This window comes from Salmo salar, chromosome 15 (genome assembly GCF_965601325.2).
Source record: "Salmo salar chromosome 15, fSalSal1, whole genome shotgun sequence".
NCBI lineage: Eukaryota > Metazoa > Chordata > Actinopteri > Salmoniformes > Salmonidae > Salmo > Salmo salar.
Window position 1 is genome coordinate 54,261,207 of NC_138305.1, and position 25,950 is coordinate 54,287,156.

General features: G+C 44.2%; 1 protein-coding gene across 1 annotated transcript in view; it reads left to right on the forward strand.

Moving 5' to 3' along the window:
* LOC106596863 (leucine-rich repeat and fibronectin type-III domain-containing protein 2) overlaps nt 1-25,950 on the forward strand; it is a 198,221-nt gene that overhangs the window by 160,904 nt on the left and 11,367 nt on the right. The window contains exon 5 of the mRNA XM_045695816.2: nt 8,787-10,183. Coding sequence (XP_045551772.2) covers nt 8,808-10,183 — 1,376 coding nt within the window. The 5' untranslated portion in view covers nt 8,787-8,807. The remainder of the gene's footprint in view (nt 1-8,786; nt 10,184-25,950) is intronic.

Consider the following 25,950-nt stretch of genomic DNA (forward strand, 5'->3'; position numbering starts at 1 on the left):
TTTTGATAAATGAGATCAGTGTTGCCCGAGAAACCATGCAGCCATGCGGGAAGAATTAAAATGGCACTGCAGCAGAAAAAAGGCGACACATCACAAGAACGAAACCTTACAGGGCGTGATGTAGTGTGTGTGTGTATGTGCGTGCGTGCGGGCATCTGTCTGTCTGCCTTCCTGTGTGTCTGTAGTCGGATGCTCCATTTAACAAGCCGAGTGAACCACAGCTCTCCACTCCCTCCACAATTCCCACCCTACCCTGTACCCCTGCCATTTAGTTCTTCAGGCCCTCCTTCCCGGCCAAAATCACTGACATTTCCCCTAAACACAACCGTCTCCATCAACCTGGTAGTTCACTCTCTAAAGTGCACACTCAGAACAGACGTCTTTGCAGACTCATGCAGCCCTCCATTCAGGAAGGGGATAGGGGATAGGAGATTTCTGTCGGAAAGCTACTTAGAGCCTGTTCACTAAACCGCTAGCAGAAGAATGCTAATAGGCACCCGGTCTCCCCATGTCTTGAAGATGAAATAAAGTATCAGTCCTGATCCAGCTTCTGCAGACAAAGACTCAACACCCAGATCGAGACGTTTACACTGGATCACTCTGTCTGCAAGGCGACAGAGATGGGATTGTCATATGCAGACAGGCAGAACCCTCCCAATCCCATATCTTCATCTGACTCGAACTATGCAGCGCACAATACTAACATGCACAGACAATCCAATATCTAAATCTCACTAGAAAACATACGGTGTACAATCCGAACATACAGCATAAGTACAGGCAGGCACTGTCAAAGTAAATGTGTGGGTGAATATATAAATCTCACCCACACTTTTTTCTCTGTAGGCTATGTTATTATCATATATATAAGGGAAGATGTATTGTACCTGCCTGCAATACCAATTATAGAACTGCAAGTACCCACGTCTGAATGTGATGTGGAGGCTTGATAATTATCTGGTTCGGAAACATCTCACCTTCAGCTGAGCATCTTAATGAGAGCGATACCTGCTAAAACAATGCAAGAAACCGGTAGGAGTATCATATCCATGGAAATATGATTCATCGTTTATTTTCCCGAGAAGTGTAGCTTGATGTCTTCGACTATATTTGCTGTGCTATAGTCTAAGACCTGAACAGTCAGCACCCCGCAAGAACATCTGAACGTCGACAATCCGTTTTCCCCTGAGTAAATTATGATTTGACAATAACAATGAATAATACAAGAATGATAAGAAACGAGTGAGCTTCTTCGATACAACCAACATTCGATTTGAAGAGTTCACTGTACAGTTGAAATCCTTTGACCAATAAGGATTTGATTTGTTATACAATGGATAACACCAGAATTATAAGAAATTAGTCATCATGCTGTCGTGGCCTCTGTGCTACCAACATTGCGACCAACATTCTATCCAGGCGCCATGTGTTCCTCTCCTTTCCTCAGGCAACTGATTAGCCCATATTGTAAACAGACATTTTAACCTCTGTGATAATGTTTTGATGCACCTGCCAGTGGGTGAGCATGTTAGAAGCTAGACCTGTGATGATTTCTTCACAGCCTCACAGTTCCCCATGTCTGTCAGTGTACTGTGATGAGTGTCCACATCACGGCCCTATCCTGATTACTACTACCGTGTTGCCGGTCAAATGATAAACCCTTGTTAGAAATCGGGAGTTCCGGGATACGAAATCTAGACCCTCGCAAAGGGAAACTCTCAGCCCCCCCCCCAATTTGAGAAAATGTCCTGTCCGGTCAGCTGTGTTTTGGCTACATAGCCCAGTTTTAGGATTAGTTCACATTCACGAGGTTGACAACATTAGCAAAAAACCTTCAAATTGCCACTCGTCCTCAAGTCTTTTCAGCAGTTGGTTCACAACAGTTTTTGTGAATCAAAAGGTAATTATATTTCCTTTAACGTCCTGTGCTTATTCTTTTACCATTGATATGTTGTAGTCTATTTTTAGATCTTAAGGCGCATCAGGTACTGCTACGAATGGAATGTCCATCTTTTTGTGAGAAATTACACTGGTCACTCCATTTTTTGTAATAGTATTTATTTATATTTTTTACCTTCATTTAACTAGGCAAGCCAGTTAAGTTATTATAAGGTGCTACCGCAATCTGCAGTTGCTGCAACCATTTTTGGACTTGTGAATGAATGATGTTTACACATTGATTCTTGAAGAATATAACTTATAAATGCCTCATGAGTTAAGTTCAACTGTCTGACTCAATCAGAACCAAAATATAAACATATTTTACTCCAAGGTTTGTAAACAAGGTAAACGTAAGCAAACACTATACAGCCTCAAAAATGGTTCAAACTATAATTTTGATATCATGGATGGTCAATCTTTGCGTCCATAGCTCTGTCTATGGATTTGAGAGTGGTTACATTTCTCCAGACCCATCCCTCAGCTTTTTACTGAAACAGGGACGGGGATTTGCTTTGTTATTGTTTCAACTGCTGATTGCCGCTTTAAAGTGAAGCGTGCTCTCTTATCCATCCTTACAGCTTTGCCATTTCTCTATTCACCGGGCCAATGATTAGCCACCTCCATTTTCTGGAGATCAAAAGCCTCAGAGATGCTTTGTGTTGCCAAAGGTCTTTGAATTCTGCAGCAAGTCGACATAAATACAAATGCGGTTCAAATCAATTGATGCAAAAAATGTACAGCTTTATAGCAAACGCTACTTTATATGGAAATCCTTGAAAGATAATATACAGGTAATTGCCAAAATAAATTAAACACTTGAGTAAATGAGGGATACAAAGTATACTGCTCAAAAAAATAAAGGGAACACTTAAACAACACAATGTAACTCCAAGTCAATCACACTTCTGTGAAATCAAACTGTCCACTTAGGAAGCAACCCTGATTGACAATACATTTCACATGCTGTTGTGCAAATGGAATAGACAACAGGTGGAAATTATAGGCAATTAGTAAGACACCCCCAATAAAGGAGTGGTTCTGCAGGTGGTAACCACAGACCACTTCTCAGTTCCTATGCTTCCTGGCTGATGTTTTGGTCACTTTTGAATGCTGGCGGTGCTTTCACTCTAGTGGTAGCATGAGACGGAGTCTACAACCCACACAAGTGGCTCAGGTAGTGCAGCTCATCCAGGATGGCACATCAATGCGAGCCGTGGCAAGAAGGTTTTCTGTGTCTGTCAGCGTAGTGTCCAGAGCATGGAGGCGCTACTAGGAGACAGGCCAGTACATCAGGAGATGTGGAGGAGGCCATAGGAGGACAACAACCCAGCAGCAGGACCGCTACCTCCGCCTTTGTGCAAGGAGGAACACTGCCAGAGCCCTGCAAAATGACCTCCAGCAGGCCACAAATGTGCATGTGTCTGCTCAAACGGTCAGAAACAGACTCCATGAGGGTGGTATGAGGGCCCGACGTCCACAGGTGGGGGTTGTGCTTACAGCCCAACACCATGCAGGACGTTTGGCATTTGCCAGAGAACACCAAGATTGGCAAATTTGCCACTGGCGCCCTGTGCTCTTCACAGATGAAAGCAGGTTCACACTAAGCACATGTGACAGTCTGGAGACGCTGTGGAGAACGTTCTGCTGCCTGCAACATCCTCCAGCATGACCGGTTTGGCAGGTGGGTCAGTCATGGTGTGGGGTGGCATTTCTTTGGGGGGCCGCACAGCCCTCCATGTGCTCGCCAGAGGTAGCCTGACTGCCATTAGGTACCGAGATGAGATCCTCAGACCCCTTGTGAGACCATATGCTGGTGCGGTTGGCCCTGGGTTCCTCCTAATGCAAGACAATGCTAGACCTCATGTGGCTGGAGTGTGTCAGCAGTTCCTGCAAGAGGAAGGCATTGATGCTATGGACTGGCCCGCCCGTTCCCCAGACCTGAATCCAATTGAGCACATCTGGGACATCATGTCTCGCTCCATCCACCAACACCACGTTGCACCACAGACTGTCCAGGAGTGGCGGATGCTTTAGTCCAGGTCTGGGAGGAGATCCCTCAGGAGACCATCCGCCACCTCATCAGGAGCATGCCCAGGCGTTGTAGGGAGGTCATACAGGCACGTGGAGGCCACACACACTACTGAGCCTCATTTTGACTTGTTTTAAGGACATTACATCAAAGTTGGATCAGCCTGTAGTGTGGTTTTCCACTTTAATTTTGAGTGTGACTCCAAATCCAGACCTCCATGGGTTGATAAATTGGATTTCCATTGATTATTTTTGTGTGATTTTTGTTGTCAGCACATTCAACTATGTAAAGAAAAAAGTATTTAATAAGATTATTTCTTTCATTCAGATCTAGGATGTGTTATTTTAGTGTTCCCTTTATTTTTTTGAGCAGTGTATATTGAAAGGGGTGCATGGTTAAAGTCCACTCAACCCTTTCGAGGGCAAGGTGAACACCAATAAACACACAGTCATTCTGAGTGATCACCTTTAACCTATGGTGAAACAACTCTATTCTGATGGGTGTGGTCTCTTCTAGGATGACAATGCCCCCAGCCATAGGGCACGAGTGGTCACTGAATGGTTTGATGAGCATGAAAACGATGTAAAATATATGCCATGTCTGTCTCAGCCACCAGATCTTAACCCAATTGAACAATTATGAGAGATTTCTGGAGCAACGCCTGATAGTGCGTTTTCCACCACCATCAACAAAATACCAAATTATGTCATTTCCCGTGGAAGCATGGTGTCGTATCCCTCCAATAGTGTTCCAAACACTTAACACTCCTGGTGACCCAATACATTATTAAGACACTTCATGTTGGTGTTTCCTTTATTTTGGTAGTTACCTGTATGTATGTATGTGAGTGAGTGAGTGAGTGAGTGAGTGAGTGAGTGAGTGAGTGAGTGAGTGAGTGAGTGAGTGAGTGAGTGAGTGAGTGAGTGAGTGAGTGAATGAGTGAGTGAGTGAGTGAGAGAGACTAGGCTTGTATGTTGTTAGATAAACAGGGTACGTCCATCACGGTGTGATGAAAGAGGGTGTGGATGTTGATGGATGAGTAGACAGTGAGGTCATAGAGGTGTATGTGTGTGTCACAGGCAGCTGGTGGCTCCTTAATTGGGGAGGACGGGCTCATAGTAACGGCTGGAACAGAATAAATGGAACGGTATCAAACATATCAGACACGTGGTTTCAATGTGTTTGATACCATTTACTCCATTCAAGCCATTATTATGAGTCATCGTCCCATCAGCAGCCTTGTGTGTGTCTGTGTGTATGTGTGTTTGTATGAGGACTTGCGCTTGTGCCCGCTTGCGTGCCTAATGTGTGTGTGTGTTTGTAGACCGCATGTGTGTGTGACTGACATTATCAAGATTACTAAGAGGAAGATTAATGAAGCAAGTCATAGACATCGCCAATGCTTTGGGCTTGAGTTATTACCTAGAATTCCCTGATCACAAAGAATACATTATGTTTACAGTATTATCTCCACCTGAGTGAAATATCCATTATTGGAATTGACCTGTGTCACATGACTTCCCCCGAAAGGGACCATTACGGTGTCCTCAGAGGACCATAAACGACAGGAGCCATTAAAGGGCCACCTTTTCCATGATTAATGGCTCTGTCATAAATGCGATAGTGTGTTTTAGACAAATTGTACATGTGTTGCGGAACTGTTTAGACAACCTAAGCTTGCACAATTGTTCTGTATCCTGACTAGGTGTGTGCATTAGCGTGAAAGTAGCACAGGCGGGTCGTTGATGTTTAAGTTGGTGACAAACAAATTATAATACCAAAATGAAACTCCAAAAGGGCATGTCAAACGAAAGATACCAAATCAAAAGCCCCGCAGGTCGGGAGATCACACTCATTCAGCTGATTAGCTCGGTAATTCCCTCCACCTGTGCACACTACAGACTTGTTATGCATACCGACGGCTCCTTACCTGGTCCCAGCTGCCACTGCCCCCTATAGGTGGGATGCATTTTACCTTTATTTCAACAGGGAGTCAGTCCCATTGAGACCAAGGTCTCTTTCGCAAGGGAGCCCTGCATGCACACAATTTACTAAATATAATAGAATACAAATATACTAAATTACAAACACACTCAAGAAAAACAATGACATCACTCAAAGAGGTCCTCAATTAACCTTGTGAACTGTCCAAAAGACACCATCAACTCTGAAGATTGTTCCATATGGGTTGCTAAGAAATTTAAAGCTGATTTTCCAGAGTTCGCAATCCATGAGACTGGTTATGGTAACTCGTACATCTAAAGGTTATTAGTGATGTGTATTATGGCAGTGTGCAACCACACTTACTGTACCAACATAACACATCGGGAGCTTGGGACTATAGCGTTCTATCTGCAAAAAGATGATTCTGAGACAATTGGCATTACATTTCAGAACCCTCATCAGTTTGACTGGTGGTCAGCTATTTTTATATTGCATTCTTTTGAACTTAACAACATGAATTGGGGTATTTAGAGTATGATATACACCCCCCCAACCCCTCTTTTTACGCTGCTGCTACTCTCTGTTTATCATATATGCATAGTCACTATAACTATACATTCATGTACATACTACCTCAAGTGGGCCGACCAACCAGTGCTCCCGCACATTGGCTAACCGGGCTATCTGCATTGTGTCCCACCCACCACCCGCCAACCCCTCTTTTACGCTACTGCTACTCTCTGTTCATCATATATGCATAGTCACTTTAACCATATCTTCATGTACATCATACCTCAATCAGCCTGACTAACCGGTGTCTGTATGTAGCCTCGCTACTGTATATAGCCTGTCTTTTTATTGTTGTTTTATTTCTTTACCTACCTATTGTTCACCTAATACCTTTTTTTGCACTACTGTTTAGAGCCTATAAGTAAGCATTTCACTGTAAGGTCTACACCTGTTGTATTCGGCACACGTGACAAATAAACTTTGATTTGATTTGACATGACCAAATGTGGACACCTGCTCGTCGAACATCTCATTCCGAAATCATGAGTTGGTCCCCCCTTTGCTGCTAAAACAGCCTCCACTCTTCTGGGAAGGCTTTCCACTAGATGTTGGAACATTGCAGGGATTTTCTTCCATTCAGCCACAAGAGCATTAGTAAGGTCAGTGATTAGGCCTGGCTCGCAGTCGACAATCCAATTCATCACAAAGGTTTTCGATGGGGTTGAGCTAAGGGCTCTGTGCAAGCCAGTCAAGTTCTTCCACACCGATCTCGATTTCTGTATGGACCTCGCTTTGTGCATTGGGGCATTGTCATGCTGAAAAAGGAAAAGGCTTTCCCCAAACTGTTGCCACAAAGTTGGAAGCACAGAATTGTCTAGAATGTCATTGTGTGCTGTAACGTTAAGAATTCCCTTCACTGGAAGTAAGGGGCCTAGCCCGAACCCTGATAAACAGCCCCAGACCATTCCTCTTGCAACGAACTTTACAGTTGGCGCTGTGCATTGGGGCATCCGCCAAACCCAGATTCGTCTGTCGGACTGCCAAATGGTGAAGCGTGATTCATCACTCCAGAGAACTTATTTCCACTGCTCCAGAATCCAATGGCGGAAGAGCTTTTCACCATGACGCTTGGCATTGCGCATGGTGATCTTAGTCTTGTGTGTGGCTGCTCGGCCATGAAAACCCATTTCATGAAGCTTCTGACAAACAGTTATTGTGCTGATGTTGCTTCCAGAGGTACTTTGGAACTCGGTAGTGAGTGTTGCAACCGAGGACAGACAATTGTTATGCCCTACGCACCTCAGCACTTGGCGGTCTCATTCTGTGAGCTTATGTGGCCGACCACTTCACGGCTGAGCCGTTGTTGCTCCTTAACATTTACACTTCACAGTAACTGCATTTACAGTTAACCAGGGCAGCTCTAGCAGGGCAGGAATTTGACGAACTGACTTGTTGGAAAGGTGGCATCATATGACAGTGGAACGTTGAAAGTCGCTGAGCTCTTCAGTAAGGCTATTCTATCGCCAATGTGTGTCTATGGAGATGGCTGTGTGCTTGGTTTTATACACCTGTCAGCAACAGGTGTGGCTGAAATAGCCGAATCCACTCATTTAAAGGGGTGTCCACATATTTATTTTATATGGTGTAGGTAGAGAACATTGAACAGAACAAAGTTATAACTTAATTTTGACAAAAATACAAATAGAACATGGTAAATATAAATGTTTTGATGTCTCACTGGAGCAACACTTGGTTATATCTGCCTCTATGTACTGTCTTGTGACTAGCTGTTAGTAGATAAGTGACTTAATATTGTTATTTAAATGATTAATTAGGATTCACAGATTTATTGTAAAGACGACCCTCCCACCCCACACACACACACACACACACACACACACACACACACACACACACACACACACACACACACACACACATCCACCCACATCCATTCCTATCCGGCCATAAACAACAGATCAAATCTAGTTCTAATCCATGTGGATTTGATGGCAGCTGTTGAGTTTGATCAAAATGCAGTCCAATCAATACACATCAAGATTACCCAGGGAGGCTGTCAACAACAGGCCCCAAAACCCCACTGCTCTAGGCAGAGACCCGCATAGATAGTTTACAGCAGCATGAGCTCATGATTGTCTGCCACAGCAATAGTGAAATGAGAAGTGCCAGCTATGAAATAACTATTCATGTCTTCTTTTTTTCTCTCTCTCTCTCTCTCTCTCTCTCTCTCTCTCTCTCTCTCTCTCTCTCTCTCTCTCTCTCTCTCTCTCTCTCTCTCTCTCTCTCTCTCTCTCTCTCTCTCTCTCTCTCTCTCTCTCTCTCTCTCTCTCTCTGCGTGTAGGTTCCTTTGTGTGACTCTAGCATGGACCACATCCTCTGTTGCCTGCTGGTCCTGGGAACCGCAGTGATGATGGCCCATGCATGCCCTAAGTACTGTGTCTGCCAGAACCTATCCGAGTCCCTGGGGACCCTGTGCCCCTCCAAAGGCCTTCTCTTCGTCCCGTTGGACCTCGATCGGCGCACTGTGGAGCTCCGGCTGGGTGGAAACTACATCCTCCGCATCGCCCAGCAGGACTTTGCCAACATGACCGACCTGGTGGACCTGACGCTCAGCCGCAACACCATCAGCTACATCCAGCCCTTCTCCTTCGGCGACCTGGAGACCCTGCGTTCCTTACACCTGGACAACAACCGCCTCATGGAGCTGGGACCAGAGGATCTCCGGGGCCTGGTTAACCTGCAGCACCTCATCCTCAACAACAACCAGCTGGGACGCATCTCAGACAGGACCTTCGAAGACCTGGCCCCCTCCCTGGAGGATCTGGATCTGTCCTACAACAACCTGAGGAGCCTGCCCTGGGACTCAGTTAAGCAGATGGTCTCCCTGCACCAGTTGAGTCTTGATCATAACCTCCTGGACTTTATCCCTGAGGGGACCTTTACTGATCTAGAAAGGTTGGCTCGCCTGGATCTCACCTCCAACCGGCTGCAGAAGCTGCCCCCGGACCCCATCTTCGCCAGGGCACAGGATTTGGTGCTGTTGACCACGCCCTACACCCCTCAGCTGTCCCTTAGCATCGGGGGAAACCCCCTGCACTGTAACTGCGAGGTGCTGTGGCTGCGGCGGCTGGAGAGGGACGACGACATGGAGACCTGTGCTTCCCCTCCCAGCCTGAAAGGGCGCTACTTCTGGTATGTGAGGGAGGAGGAGTTTGTGTGCGAGCCGCCACTCATCACTCAGCACACCCACAGGATGCTGGTGCTGGAGGGCCAGACGGCCAGCCTGAGGTGCGAGGCTGTTGGAGACCCCACCCCTACCATCCACTGGATGGCCCCCGATGACCGTCTCCTTGGCAACTCATCCCGTACCGCCGTCTACCGCAATGGCACCCTGGAAATCCTCATTACCACCTCCAAGGACTACGGTACCTTCACCTGCATCGCTGCCAATGTGGCTGGAGAGTCCACCGCCTCTGTGGAGCTGTCAATCATTCAGCTGCCCCACCTTAGCAACGGCACCAGTCAGGCCTTGCAGCCCAAGTCCCGCCTCTCAGACATCACAGGCACCACCAGGATCAGCAAGGGGGGTCCTAAGAGCCCGCCTGAGAAAGTGGTCACTGTGTCAGAGGTGACGGCTATTTCAGCTCTGGTTAAGTGGACAGTCAGCAAGGCAGCGCCCAAGGTGAAAATGTTTCAGCTCCAGTACAACTGTTCCGACGACGAAGTCCTCATCTACAGGTAACAAATGCAGACTTTTTTAAACGTTTCATTCATTTTCAGATGAGAAGGTACACCGATAGCTTTGATATATGAAGTAACCAAATAACAAGCTGTGATATATTGTATGGAGGAGACACTCAATACAAGTGTTGTTTTAACACTCCAGGTGACTTGTTTTGTTTGCCTGAAGAGAATTTTGCTCTCAGCTTTCACCAAAGATAGATGGATTGTGCCAAACATTAAACAAAGCCTTTTACACTAGACGAAATGCACAGCATCAATAACACTGCCATGTGTACAGAACTTTCAGCCTTTCAAACCGAGTTTTCCATAATAATCGAGCTAATATAGCTCGATCCTAAGTGATCCATCCATCATCCATTGCTTTTGTCTGTCCGTTGAATTGTTCGACAGCGAAACAACTCACTCTCCAATTTTACACTGCCTTTTTTCGCTAAGTGCTGCGTGGCGTTCGGCTCGCTTATGCTTAGCAGGCCATAAGCAAGAGAATTCCATCCCTAAAATCAATGGGTGGATATTCTGTCAATCCAGAGCTATTTGATGAGGCTGAAAATGGATTACTGGAAGCTGATACATTGTAAAGTAGCACATCTCCAAACGACTGTGAAACCAGCCAGAAAGGAAATCCAATTACTTAATGCCATTTAAATCAGTTACTCTGTTAAAACCTTGAGAAAAAAAGTCAGATCTTTTCAGCTGGAGCCTCGAGAGATGTATCCCTTTCGTTATATATTATATTTTATTTCTCTGTAATCAGTTTTTTCAGTCATTGCCACTACAGTTCGTTATTATAGCGTTTTAGTTTAGAACATTACTTATTTCAGTGGAATTGGACGGTAGATTATAAATTGCCATTATAACAGTGATGATTAAAATGATAGTGTAAATCTTGCAACCTATAGTCAGTGTAATAAAACATTTTTAGAACAGGAGGGAATGGCAGCTGTTTTCCGAGCTCCTGACCAATTGTGCTATTTTGTGTCTTTTTTTGCGCTGATCTCAACTTTTTTGTACATAATGTTTCTGCCATCGTTTCCTATGCTTCTGGACATCAGAACAGCGATCACTAACCTCGATTTGGACGAGGACTTCTACTTCAATGAGTTGGAGGCGAAAGACATAGTGATTCTCCTGGACCAGGCCCTAATCCCTGACACTCAAAGGACATGAAGACGGCTCTATAGAGGCCGGCGCACAGGCACCCTGGTGAGAATACAGCGGAGAATAAAAAAATTGCCTCTACATTCTCTGTTCTATTGGCGAATGTGCAATCGCTGGAGAATAAACTGGACAAGCACCATTCGGACATTAAGAAATGTAATATCCTATGCTTCTCGGAGTCTTGGCTGAACAAGGACATGGATACTATACATCTAGCTGGTTTTTCTATGCATCGGCAAGACAGAATGGCAGAGTCCGGTAAGATCAGGGGGTGGTATGTGTGTCTCTTTATAAACAACTGCTGGTGCGCAATCTCTAATATTAAGGAAGTCTCGAGGTTCTGCTTGCCTGAGATACGATACGTTGTGATAAGCTGTAGACGATACTATTTACCAAGAAAGCTTTCATCTTTCACAAACTGATGCTGGGATTAAGACTGCACTCAACAAGCTGTATAGGGCCATATGCAAACAAGAAAATGCTCATCCAGAGGCGGAGCTCCTAGTGGCCGGTGATTTTAATGCAAGAAATCTGAAATCCATTTTTATCAGGTATGAATGTAAGACCCAGATGCAGACCACGTTGAAAAAACAATAGTTTAATATTCCAACAGGGACAGGCAATAGACAGGTCAAGGCAGGCAGTAGTCAGTAAACCAGAGGTGGGGCAATGGTACCGGGTGGCAGGCAGGCTCAGGGTCAGGGTAAGGCAGAGATCGGTAATCCAGAGGGGGGCAAAGGTACAGGTCGGCAGGCAGGCTCAGGGTCAGGGGCAGGCAGAGTGGTCAGGCAGGCGGGCTCGGAGTCAGGACAGGAGGGCAGGAAAAAGAGAGACTGGAGAAAGCAGGAGCTGAGACACAAAACACTGGTTGACTTGAGCAAACAAGACGAACTGGCAACAGACAAGCAGAGAACACAGGTATAAATATAGAGGGGATAATGGGGAAGATGGGCAAATCCTGGAGTGGGGTGGAGACAATCACAAAGATAGGTGAAACAGATCAGGGTGTGACAGTTTTACCCCATTTCTACCAGCATGTCACCTGTGCAACTAGACGGACAAAAACTCTAGATCACCTTTACTCCACTCACAGAGATACATCCAAAGCTCTCCCCCACCCTCCATTCAGCAAATTGGACCATAACTCTATATTCCTGATTCCTGCTTACAAGCAAAAACTCAAACAGGAAGTACCAGTGACACACTCAGTACGGAAGTGGTCCAATGAAGCGGACGCTAAACTACAGGACTTATCCGATGCCATTGAGTTTACCACATAAGTCACCAGCTTCATTAATAAGTGCATCGACAACGTTATCTCCACAGTGACCATACATACATATCCCAAAAAATAAATCCATGGATTACGGGCAACATCCGCAGTGAGCTAAAGGCTAGAGCTGCCGCTTTCAAGAAACAGGACACTAATCCGGATGCTTATAAGATATCCCGCTACGCCCTCCGACGAACCATCAAACAGGCAAATCATCAATACAGGACTAAGACCGAATCCTACTACACCGGCTCTGACACTTGTCGGATGTGGCAGAGCTTGCAAACTATCACGGATTACAAAGTGAATCCCAGCCATGAGCTGCTCAGTATAGCGAGCCTAGAATACGAGCTAAATGCCTTCTATGCTCGCTTCGAGGCAAGCAACACTGAAGCATGCATGAGAGCACCAGCTGTTCCAGATGACAGTATGATACATAGCCGATGTGAGTAAGACCTTTAAACAGGTTAACATTCACAAGGACGCAGGGCCAGAGGGATTACCAGGATGTGTCTTCACTGACATTTTCAACCTCTCTATGACACAGTCTGTAATACTTAAATGTTTCAAGCAAACAACAATAGTCCCTGTGCCTAAGAAAGCCAAGGTAGCATGTCTAAAGGACTACCGCCCCGTAGCACTCACATCTGTAGCCATGAAATGCTTTGAAAGTCTGGTCATGGCTCACATCAACACAATCATCCCAGAAACCCTGGACCCACTGAAATTCGCATACCGCCCCAACAGATTCCCAGATGATGCAATCTCTATTGCGCTGCCCTTTCCCACCTGGACAAAAGGAACACCTATGTGAGAATGCTGTTTATTGACTACAACTCATCATTCAACACCATAGTGCCCTCCAAGCTCATTACTAAGCTAAGAAACCTGGGACTGAACACCTCCCTCTGCAACTGGATCCTGGACTTCCTGACAAGCCGTCCCCAGGTGGTGAGGGTAGGCAACAACAACAACACATCTGTCACGCTGACTCTCAACACGGGGGACCCACAGGCATGTTTGCAAATGACATGATGGTGGTAGGCCTGATCACCGATGACAATGAGACAGCCTATAGGGAGTAGGTCAGAGACCTGTCAGTGTGGTACCAGGACAACAACCTCTCCCTCAACTCGGGCAAGAGAAAGGAGCTTATTGTGGATGACAGGAAACCACAATTCACCACAATTCACATCGACAGGGCTGTAGTGGAGCGGGTCAAGAGCTTCAAGTTCCTCACTGTCCACATCACTAAGGACCTTTCATGGTATAAACACACCAGCACAGTCGTGAAGAGGTCATGACAACGCCTCATCCCCCTCAGGAGGCTGAACTGATTTGGCATGGGCCCTCAGATCCTCAAAAAGTTCTACAGCTGCACCATTGAGAGCATTTACACTGGCTACATCACCGCTTGGCATGGCAACTGCTTGGCATCCAACTGCAAGGCGCTACAGAGGGTAATGTGTATGGCCCAGTACATCAATGGGGCTGAACTCCCTGCCATCCAGGACCTCCATATTAAGTAGTGCCAGATGATGAGCTTAAAAATTGTCAAAGACTCTAGCCACCCAAGTCATAGACTGTTCTTTCTGCTACCACTCGGCAAGCGACACTGGAGCGCCAAAGTCTGGGACCAAAAGCACCTGAACAGCTTCTACCCCCAAGCCATAAGACTGCTGAACAGTTATTCAAATTATATCTTTATCTTAATTGTTTTGCACATACCCTTTTGCACTGGCTCTATGCACACTCACGAGACTCTCCCCACACACTCACACATACTACACTGACACTCCAACACACATACACTACATACGCTCACAGACACAAAACACACAGAGATGCATATTGACACCATACACACACACACACACACACACTCACACACTCACACATAGACACATTTTCACACTTCACATACACTACCGTTCAAAGGTTTGGTGTCACTTAGAAATGTCCTTGTTTTTGAAAGAAAAGCACATTTTTTGTCCATTAAAATAACATCAAATTGATCAGAAATACAGTGTAGACATTATTAATGTTGTAAATGACTATTGTAGCTGGAAAGAGTTGCAAAGAAAAAGCCAAATCTCAGACTGGTCAATAAAAATAAAAGATTAAGATGGGCAAAAGAACACAGACACTGGACAGAGGAACTCTCCCTAGAAGGCCAGCATCCCGGAGTTGCCTCTTCACTGTTGATGTTGAGACTGGTGTTTTGAGGGTACTATTTACTGAAGCTGCCGGTTGAGGACTTGTGAGGCGTCTGTTTCTCAAACTAGACACTCTAATGTACTTCTCCTCTTGCTCAGTTGTGCACCGGGGCCTCCCACTCCTCTTTCTATTCTGGTTAGAGACAGTTTGCACAGTTCTGTGAAGGGAGTAGTACACAGCGTTGTACGAGATCTTCAGTTTCTTGGCAATTTCTCGCATGGAATAGCCTTAATTTCTGAGAACAAGAATAGACTGATGAGTTTCAGAAGAAAGGTCTTTGTTTCTGGCCATTGTGAGCCTGTAATCAAACCCACAAATGCTGATGCTCCAGATACTCAACTAGTCTAAAGAAGGACAGTTTTATTGCTTCTTAAATCTGAACAACAGTTTTCAGCTGTGATAACATAATTAGAAAAGGGTTTTCTAATGATCAATTAGCCTTTTAAAATGATCAACTTGGATTAGCTAACACAATGTGCCATGGAACACAGGAGTGATGGTTGCTGATAATGGGCCTCTGTACCCCTATATAGATATTCCATTAAAAATCAGCTGTTTCCAGCAACAATAGTCATTTACAATATTAACAATGTCTACACTGTATTTCTGATCAATTTAATGTTATTTTAATGGACAAAAAATGTGCTTTTCTTTCAAAAACAAAGACATTTCTAAGTGACCCTAAACTTTTGAATGGCAGCGTACATTGATGCTGCTCTGTTTATTATATATTGCCTAGTCACTTTTATCCCTACCCACATGTACATACTGAATTACCTCATATACCTCAACTACCTCATACTCCGGCACATTGACTCGGTATTGGCCCTCATTGTCTACTTTTTAACTCTGCATTTTTGGGAATGGGCTCATAAGTAAGCATTTCCCTGTAAAGTCTACACCTGTTGTATTCGGCGCATTTGACCAATAACATTTGATTCGATTTTGATAACAGCAAGTGAGAAAAACAGTCCTTCTTACTCTTCAACACAAATCTCTGACACTCAAAATAATATGTTTTCTCGTTTCTCTGCCAAACATAAATCGTCAAGGGTAAAATATGTAGAATTGACAAAGGGCTTGGAAGAGAATCAAACAGTATACTGATTTACCATATGGTTAGGGAAAGATAGAAATAATATGCTGTATACCCAGAGGATGTATCATCATGAATATGTTAAGGGCATTATGTTTATCCATCAGGATTTTAGAGGCAGAGATAGAAGCCAAGGAAGGTGCTATACACTTAGACAAAAAGGTGCATTCTAGAACCTAAAATGGTTCCATAGGAGAACCCTTTGAAGAACCTTGTTGGTTTCAGATAGAACCCTTTTGGGTTCCATGTAGGACCCCTTCCACAGACGGTTCTACAAGGAACCAAAAATAGTTCTCCCTGGAACTAAAAAGGGTTATCCTATGGGGACAGCCAAAGAACCCTTTTGGAACCCTTTTTTCTAACAGTGTATATGGACATAGTAATGGAAGTTATGTGTCAGACGGGGACATTCAATGATATTTCAGTTGAAGTGCAATGAGGCCCCCCCATATAATGGTTGGATTGTCGCATGCCATGTGATTTAATGCCTATGCTTCTCCTCGGCTTGGAGATGTGCTTCAGAAATGATAGCAAGCTCCTGGGGCCACTATTATTGGCTATTAGCTGGAGTTGAAGAGAGTAGTGTGGATCCACGCTCCACTGCTCACGCATCACAAAGAAACATGCTACTTTGATTAGCACTCTCTGTGAGAAACGGTTAATGTGCCTCATGCCATATAGTACTCAACATCATGTAATGTCAAGATAATTGTCTCCACTCTTTTTACTGTATGTTATGTAAGCATTAGCCCATAGTACACACAGAAACAGGGTTCTTGCCCATCTAGAGCCTTTCCCTGAACCCATTTTATATTTCTGTTTGTTGAACTTGAACCTATCCTTAGGACAAGACATCAATACTTGAGAATGTGGTCTTTTAAATGTGTCCGATTTGGGTACGAGTGAACGGATGACTTCCTGTGTTAGTCATAACGTAATGAAATATTCAGGCAGATCATGAGGTTTAGAGTTTTTTAAAGGGAGGGAGATGGGATCTGTATTTGCATTTTAATGCTGCATTTCAGAAAGAAATCAGAGGTGGAGATGGATACATTCGTCTTTTTAACAGTTATGATGAATACCTTTCTAACAAATGACTGCTGGCTAAGGACGCTGCTGGGACATTGCAGCATTTACTTTTTTGTTCTTTACTTTAATTTCTGTTTGATCTGGCTTTGGAATTTAGCATTTTTACCGGCGTCTTGGTTTTGTCTTCGCCCAGCGTTTTTCATTCAGCTTTTCCCTTTGGACGTTTTTATCTGCTCCACCACGTGTCTGGTAAGGTTGAACGCATCCTCTCCTACTCAGCCTCCTTACAAAAGCTTCTCTCAAGTGGGTGTGACACCTACTCCCGTTGCCTGCTGCACTGCTGCTTGGATCCCACCCGGCGATCTGGGCCCCGTCTGCCCTGGCCTGTGTCCCCCTGTCTGGCACAGGTACCCTAGCCACACTCAACCTCTCTCCCAAGCTTTCACTCGCTCGCATTGAGCACACACGCACATACAGTTGAAGTCGGAAGATCGCATACACTTAGGTTGGAGTCATTAAAACTCGTTTTTCAACCACTCCACAAATTTCTTGTTAACAAACTACGGTTTGGCAAGTCGGTTAGGACATCTACTTTGTGCATGACACAAGTAATATTTCCAAGAATTGTTTACATAGAGATTATTTCACTTATAATTCACTGTATCACAATTCCAGTGGGTCAGAAGTTTACATACACTAAGTTCACTGTGCCTTTAAAAGCTTGGAAAATTCCAGAAATGGCTTTAGAAGCTTCTGATAGGCTAATTGACATCATTTGAGTCAATTGGAGGTGTACCTGTGGATGTATTTCAAGGCCTACCTTCAAACTCAGTGCCTCTTTGCTTGACATCATGGGAAAATCAAAATAAATCAGCCAAGACCTCAGAAAAAACATTGGAGGCCTCCACAAGTCTGGTTCATCCTTGGGAGCAATTTCCAAATGCCTGAAGGTACCACGTTCATCTGTACAAACAATAGTACGCAACTATAAACACCATGGGACCACACAGCCGCCGTACCGCTCAGGAAGGAGATGCATTCTGTCTCCTAGAGATGAACGTACTTTGGTGCGAAAAGTGCAAATCAATCCCAGAACAACAGCAAAAGACCTTGTGAAGATGCTGGAGGAAACAGGTACAAAAGTATTTGTATCCACAGTAAAACAAGTCCTATATCAACATAACCTGAAAGGCTGCTCAGCAAGGAAGAAGCCACTGCTCCAAAACCACCATAAAAAAAGCCAGAGTACGGTTTGCAACTGCACATGGGACGAAGATCGTACTTTTGGAGAAATGTCCTGTGGTCTGATGAAACAAAAAATAGAACTGTTTGGGCATAATGGCCATCGTTATGTTTGGAGGAAAAAGGTGGAGGCTTGCAAGCCAAAGAACACCATCCCAACCGTGAAGCACGGGTTGGCAGCATCATGTTGTGGGGGTGCTTTGCTGCAGGAGGGACTGGTGCACTTCACAAAATAGATGGCGTCATGAGGCAGGAAAATTATGTGGATATATTGAAGCAACATCTCAAGACATCAGTCAGGAAGTTAAAGCTTGGTCGCAAATGGGTCTTCCAAATGGACAATGACCCCAAGCATACTTCCAAAGTTGGGGCAAAATGGCTTAAGGACAACAAAGTCAAGGTATTGGAGTGGCCATCACAAAGCCCTGACCTCAAGCCTTTAGAAAATTTGTGGGCAGAACTAAAAAAGTATGTGCGAGCAAGGAGGCCTACAAACCTGACTCAGTTACACCAGCTCTGTCAGGAGGAATTGGCCAAAATTCACTCAACTCATTGTGGGAAGCTTGTGGAAGGCTCCTCGAAATGTTTGACCCAAGTTAAACAATTTAAAGGCAATGCTACCAAATACTAATTGAGTGTATGTAAACTTCTGACCCACTGGGAATGTGATGAAAGAAATAAAACCTGAAATAAATTATTCTCTCTACAATTATTCTGACATTTCACATTCTTAAAATAAAGTGGTGATCCTAACTGACCTAAGACAGGGAGTTTTTACTAGGATTAAATGTCAGGAATTGTTTAAAATGGAGTTTAAATGTATTTGGCTAAGGTGTATGTAAAGTTTCGACTTCAACTGTACATGCACACACACCACAGAATTTTGACTGATTTGAATTTTATGTTGTCTAATTAACTTGTGAATCTTATTATTTGAGCTTTACTCAGTAACACTTTAATTAACTAGCATAAGCCATTTATTTATTTATTTTATATTAGACTTTTATAACCTACTGAACTCATAAAGAGCTACTCTCTCACGTTTTTTTGTTGGGGCGAGTGACTCTTTGAAGTTACAATGGTTAGCCCCAAACCATTTAACTTTTTTCTTCTGGTTTGTGCTATTTGCTCCATGACCCCTGCACGCTTTGTTGACTTTGAACTTGCTTGTTTACCTGACTGTGGGACAGGCAATGTTTGTTCCCCAACTCGTGACTCTCTATAGGTTGCACGATATCTTGGCCTTCCATCCTAATCAAACCCCCTCTCGCCAGCCTTTGTATTCAAGTTACCTGATGAAATTGCTGTACACTATGATCTTGTTGCCATCTGATGCACATTCAAATATCATAAAAAAATCAGCTCTCCCTGTCCTCTGCTGTGCCATGATTGTATTACTGCAGATAATATCTGGAAATGTGCATGTACACCATGGCCCGTCTACTGTTGCTAGCCTCAATTCTGACTTGTGCGCTGATGATTTCTGCTTCAATGATTTTTGCTCTCGTAAAAGCCTGGGTTTTCTGCACGTTAACACTAGAAGCTTATTATCTAAAATTGATCAATTGAAAGTGTGGGTTCACAGCTCCAATCCAGATGTGTAATTCATTACTGGGACATGGTTAAGAAAGAGTGTTCTCAACACTGATGTTAACTGTTCTAGTTATAACCTTTTTTGGCAAAACAGATCTTCCAAAGGAGGGGGTGGAGTGGCAATCTTTACCAAGGAAAACCTTCAGTGTTCGGTTTTCTCCACAAAGTTTGTCCCCAAACAATTTGATTTGCTGGTTTTAAGCATTAAGCTTTCAAATGGCTCTTTGTTGACATTTGCTGGGTGTTATTGTCCACCATCAGCACCGGCCTTGTACCCTACCTGCCTTAAGCTCCCTCCTGACCCCTTACACTAAGTCACAATTTATCCTACTTCAGTAGTTGACCTAAACTAGGACATGCTTAAACCACCTGACCAAGTCTTAAGACAATGGGACACTCTAAATCTCTCTCGTATTATTACCATTCCCAAAGGTATGATTCCAAACAGAATTAAAAACAGGGTCAGCCACTGGTTCGACTGTGATCTGGCAGAGTCACCCCACCTCAAGAACACCATTTGGAGAAAAGCTCGGCACACAAAAACTCAGGCTGACTGACTGTCGCCCAGGCAAATGAGAAATAAGTGCACTCAGGTTATCCGGAAGGCCAAAGTAAGTTACTTTTAAGGAGCAGTTTTCTCTCTGTGGGTCTAACCCCAAGATGTTCTGGAAAACGGTGAAAGACCTGGAGAATAACTTCCTATTTGACTCAGCCATGCCTCCTTGTACATCCAACACTTCCTCACCTCCCAGCCCTTCTAATGCGACTAGCCCTTGATGCTCCTCCCTCTTTTCCCCCTGCCCCGCTACACAGCTTCTCCCTGCAGGTGGTCACTGAGTCTGAGGTGCTAAAGGAGCTCCTTAAACAACACAAAAAACAACATCTGGGTTAGATGGTTCAGATCCTTTCTTCTTTAAGGTTACCTTCCTTCTCTCACCTTTTCAACCTCTCTCTCCTCTCTGGGGAGGTTCCCAATGCTTGGAAGGCAGCCACGGTGCGTCCTTTATTTAAAGGGTGAGATAAAGTTGATCCTCACTGTTATAGGCCAATTACTAACTTGCTTTGTTTATCAAAAGTGTTGGAAAATCTTGTCAATAATAATAACTGACTGGCTTTCTTGATCTATAGTCTATAGTATTTTCTCTGGTATGCAATCTGGTTTCTGCTCAGGTTATGGATGTGTCACTGCAACCTTAAAGGTCCTAAATGATGTCACCACTGCCCTTGAATCTAAGCAATGTTGTGCGACTATTTTTGTTGACTTGGCCAAAGCTTATGATGCAGTAGACCATTCCATTCTTGTGGGTCTAAGGAGTAATGCTGTCTCTGAGGGGTCTTTGGCCTGGTTTGCTAATTACCTCTCTCAAAGAGTGCAATGTGTAATGTCAGAACATCTGCTGTCTCAGCCACTGCCTGTCACCAAGGGAATACCCCAAGGCTCAATCCTAGGCCCCACGCTCTTCTCAATTTACATCAACAACATTGCTCAGGCAGTCAGAAGCTCTTCTCATCCATTTATATGCAGATGATACAGTATTTTGTGTTAAACACTCTACAACAAAGCTTTCTTAAAGTCCAATAATTATTCTCTGCCCTTAACCTTGCTCGAAACACCTCCAAATCAAGGCTCAACTGCAGGCTAAGGTTAAATCTAGGCTTTGTTTCCTCTATCGTAATCGCTCCTCTTTCATCCCAGCTACCAAACGAACCCTGATTCAGATGACCATCCTACCGATGCTAGATTACAGAGAAGTAATTTATAGACTGGCAGGTAAGGATGCTCTCGAGCGGCTAGATGTTCTTCACCATTCGGCCATCAGATTTGCCACCAATGCTCCTAATAGGACACATCACTGCACTCTATATCAAATCAAATTTATTTAGAAAGCTTTTTTTTCCATCAGCTGACGTCACAAAGTGCTTCTACAAAAACCCAGCCTAAAACCCTGAACAATGCAGAAGTACTCTGTAAACTTGCCATCTTTGTATACTCGGCACAATTTATTTTACCTTTATTTAACTAGGCAAGTCAGTTAAGAACAAATTATTATTTTCAATTACAGCAGGTTAACTGCCTTGTTCAGGGGGAGAACAACAGATTTGTACCTTGTCAGGACACTTGGGGATTCAAAATTGCAACCTTTCAGTTACTAGTCCAACACTCTAACCACTAGGCTACGCTGCCGCCCCAAGACCCACTGGTTGATGCTTATTTATAAAACCCTCTTAGGCCTTACTCCCCCCTATTTGAGATACCTACTGCAACCCTTCATCCTCCACATACAATACCCGTTCTGCCAGTCACATTCTGTTAAAGGTTCCCAAAGCACATACGTCCCGGGGTCGCTCCTCTTTTCAGTTCACTGCAGCTAGCGACTGGAACGAGCTGCAAAAAACACTCAAACTGGCCAGTTTTATCTCTGTGTCTATATTCAAAGACTCAATCATGGACACTATAACTGACACTTGTGGCTGCTTCGAGTGATGTATTGTTATCTCTACCTTTTTGCCCTTCATGCTGTTGTCTGCGCCTAACAATGTGTGTACCATGTTTGTGCTGCTGCCATGTTGTGCTGCTGCCATGTGTTGCTACGGTGTTGTTGTCATGTTCTGTTGCTCCCATGCTGTGTTGTTATGTGTTGCTGCCATGTTGTGTTGTTGTCTTAGGTCTCTCTTTATGTAGTGTTGTGGGATCGTGATGTGTGTTTTATCCTACATGTATTTATTTATTTTATTTTCCCCCATCCCTGCAGGAGGCCTTTTCCCTCTTGGTAGACAGTCATTGTAAATAATCATTTGTTCTTAATTGACTTGTCTAATTAAATAAAGGTTAAACAATTCAAATAAATAAAATTAACTTTGGATTTAGGAACTCCATTTGTGAACATTTTGTGTATTGATGGGCTCATAGCAGGATTCTCTTACATTTGAATAGCCTGGGCTTCCCGAGTGGCACAGCGGTCTAAGGCACAGCATCGCAGTGCTGAGTCGTCACTACAGACTCCGCTTTGATCCCAGGCTGTGTCACAGCCGACCGTGACCGGGAGACCCATGAGGCGGTGCACAATTGACCCAGCATCGTCCGGGTTAGGGGAGGGTTCGGCCGGCCGGCCGAACTCTGCTCTAGCGATTCTTTGTGGCGGGCCGGGCGACTCCAAGCTGACTTCGGTCGTCAGTTGGATGGTGTTTCCTCCGACACATTGGTGCGGCTGGCTTCTGGGATAAATGAGCAGTGTGTCGAGAAGCAGTGTGGCTTGCCAGGGTTGTGTTTCGGAGTACACATGGCTCTCGACCTTCACCTCTCCTGGATCTACCAATTGGACACCACGAAGAAGGGGTGAAAAATGTAAGATATGAGTAGCCTAAGGGACCAGGGTCTGTAACGTAAAAAATATTTTCACATGACTCTCCCGTTGTACTTGAAAAAAATGGCAGCACTCTCCCCCTTCATTGAATTAACCCAAAACAATGATTACCACCAAATTAGGCCTACCTACCTCATTATTACAATCAGGGGGTGAAAAAAAAAATCTGCTTTATAATAGAGCATTTCATGCACCTATAGTTTTATTTGCGGGTCCCGAAAAAAAATGGTTTTATAAATGCATTTAATGCAACTCTAGTCATTTGAGTCAATTGGAGGTGTACCTGTGGATGTATTTCAAGGCCTACTTTCAAACTCAGTGCCTCTTTGGTTGACATCATGGGAAAATCAAAAGAAATCAGCCAAGACCTCAGAAAAAAAATTGGAGACCTCCACAAGTCTGGTTCATCCTTGGGAGCAATTTTAAAATGCCTGAAGGTACCACATTCATCTGTACAAACAATAGTACGCAAGTATAAACACCATGGGACCACGCAGCCGTCGTACCGCTCAGGAAGGAGACGCGTTCTGTCTCCTAGAGATGAACGTACTTTGATGCGAAAAGTGCAAATCCATCCCAGAACAACAGCAAAGGACCTTATGAAGATGCTGGAGGAAACAGGTACAAAGTATCTATATCCACAGTAAAACGAGTCCTATATCAACATAACCTGAAAGGCCGCTCAGCAAGGAAGCCACCACTCCAAAACTGCCATAAAAAAAGCCAGACTACGGTTTGCAACTGCACATTGGGCAAAGATCGTACTTTGTGGAGAAATGTCCTCTGGTCTGATGAAACAAAAATAGTACTGTTTGGCCATAATGACCATCGTTATGTTTGGAGGAAAAAGGGGGAGACTTGCAAGCCGAAGAACACCATCCCAACCGTGAAGCACGGGGCTGGCAGCATCATGTTGTGGGGGTGCTTTACTGCAGGAGGGACTGGTGCACTTCACAAAATAGATTGGATCATGGGGTAGGAAAAGTATGTGGATATATTGAAGCAACAGGTCAAGACATCAGTCAGGAAGTTAAAGCTTGCTCGCAAATGGCCAATGACCCCAAGCATACTTCCAAAGTTGGGGCAAAATGGCTTAAGGACAACAAAGTCAAGGTATTGAAGTGGCCATCACAAAGCCCTGACCTTATTCCTATAGAAAATATGTGGGCAGAACTGAAAAAGTGTGTGCGAGAAGGCCTACAAACCTGACTCAGTTACACCAGCTCTGTCAGGAGGAATGGGCCAAAATTCACCCAACTCATTGTGGAAAGCTTGTGGAAGGCTACCCAACACGTTTGACCCAAGTTAAACAATTTAAAGGCAATGCTACCAAATAGTAATTGAGTGTATGTAAACTTCTGACCCACTGGGAATGTGATGAAAGAAATAAAAGCTGAAATAAATCATTCTCTCTACTATTATTCTGACATTTCACATTCTTAAAAAAGTGGTGATCCTAACTGACTTGTAACAGAACAGTCGCTGTTTGCAAAGAATTCAATTTGAGACATCATATGATTGATTATAAGCATTGTAGCCTAATTTCAAAAGTTACCTTTCCACCCCAGACAGAGGACTTAAGCAAAAAAAAAGTATCCTTAACTGCTGGCTACTCTTCCTAGGTGTAACCCAACAAGAGAAGGTCATGAGTGCGTCCATCAGAGCTGCCTGGGTTTAAATATCTTCTCTTTTAAAGAATGTGAATAGGCCTAGCTCAATTGATAGCGTCAGAATTGTAGGCCTATTAAATTACTTGCCAAAAAATAAAATAAAAATGATTACTCGGCTAAAGAACTTCGTAGCTCAGCATCGTAGCTGAATTTCATAGACACGAACTAAAGACATCCCCATATGCATCAGACATCCCCATATGCATCATATGCATCAGAGTCACGTCTGTCTTGTGCATTTTTCAGCTAATTTCTAGCATAAAGCATTGCGGAGGAAAGCGTTGTTATAGACAGCTTTATAAAATCAGAATTCAAATTCTTAAGCTTAAAAGGGGTATGCTTTTTGCCATTGTCTTTATCAAGAAGTAGGCTCTGGCATACCCTCACTTGGCCTACCCTCTCAATTTGAGCACTGGTTTTAACTTAACAGACCAAACCCTTCACGGACACAGGTACACTATATATACAAAAGTATGTGGAAACCCCTTCAAATGAGTGGATTCGGCTATTTCAGCCACACCTGTTGATGACAGGTGTATAAAATAGAGCACATATTCATAGACAAACATTAGCAATTGAATGACCATACTGAAGAGCTCAGGGATTTTCAATGTGGCACTGCCATAGGATTCCACCTTTCCGACAAGTCAGTTCATCAAATTTCTGCCCTGCCAGAGAGAGTATTAATGTTCTGTCCTCGGTTGCAACACTCACTATCGAGTTCCAAACTGCCTCTGGAAGCAACGTCAGCCTAAGTACTGTTCGTCGGGAGCTTCATGAAATGGGTTTACATGGCCGAGCAGCCACACACAGGACTAAGATCACCATGCGCAATGCCAAGCATGGGCTGGAGTGGTGTAAAGCGTGCAGCCATTGGACCCTGGAGCAGTATAAATGCGTTCTCTGGAGTGATGAATCATACTTCACCATCTGGCAGTCTGACGGACGAATCTGGGTTTGGCGGATGCTACCAGCCCCAATGCATAGTGCGAACTGTAAAATTTGGTGGAGGAGGAATAATGGTTGGGGGCTGTTTTTCATGGTTTGGGCTAGGCCCCTTGGTTCCAGTGAAGGGAAGTATTAACGCTACAGCATACAATGGCATTCTTGACGATTAT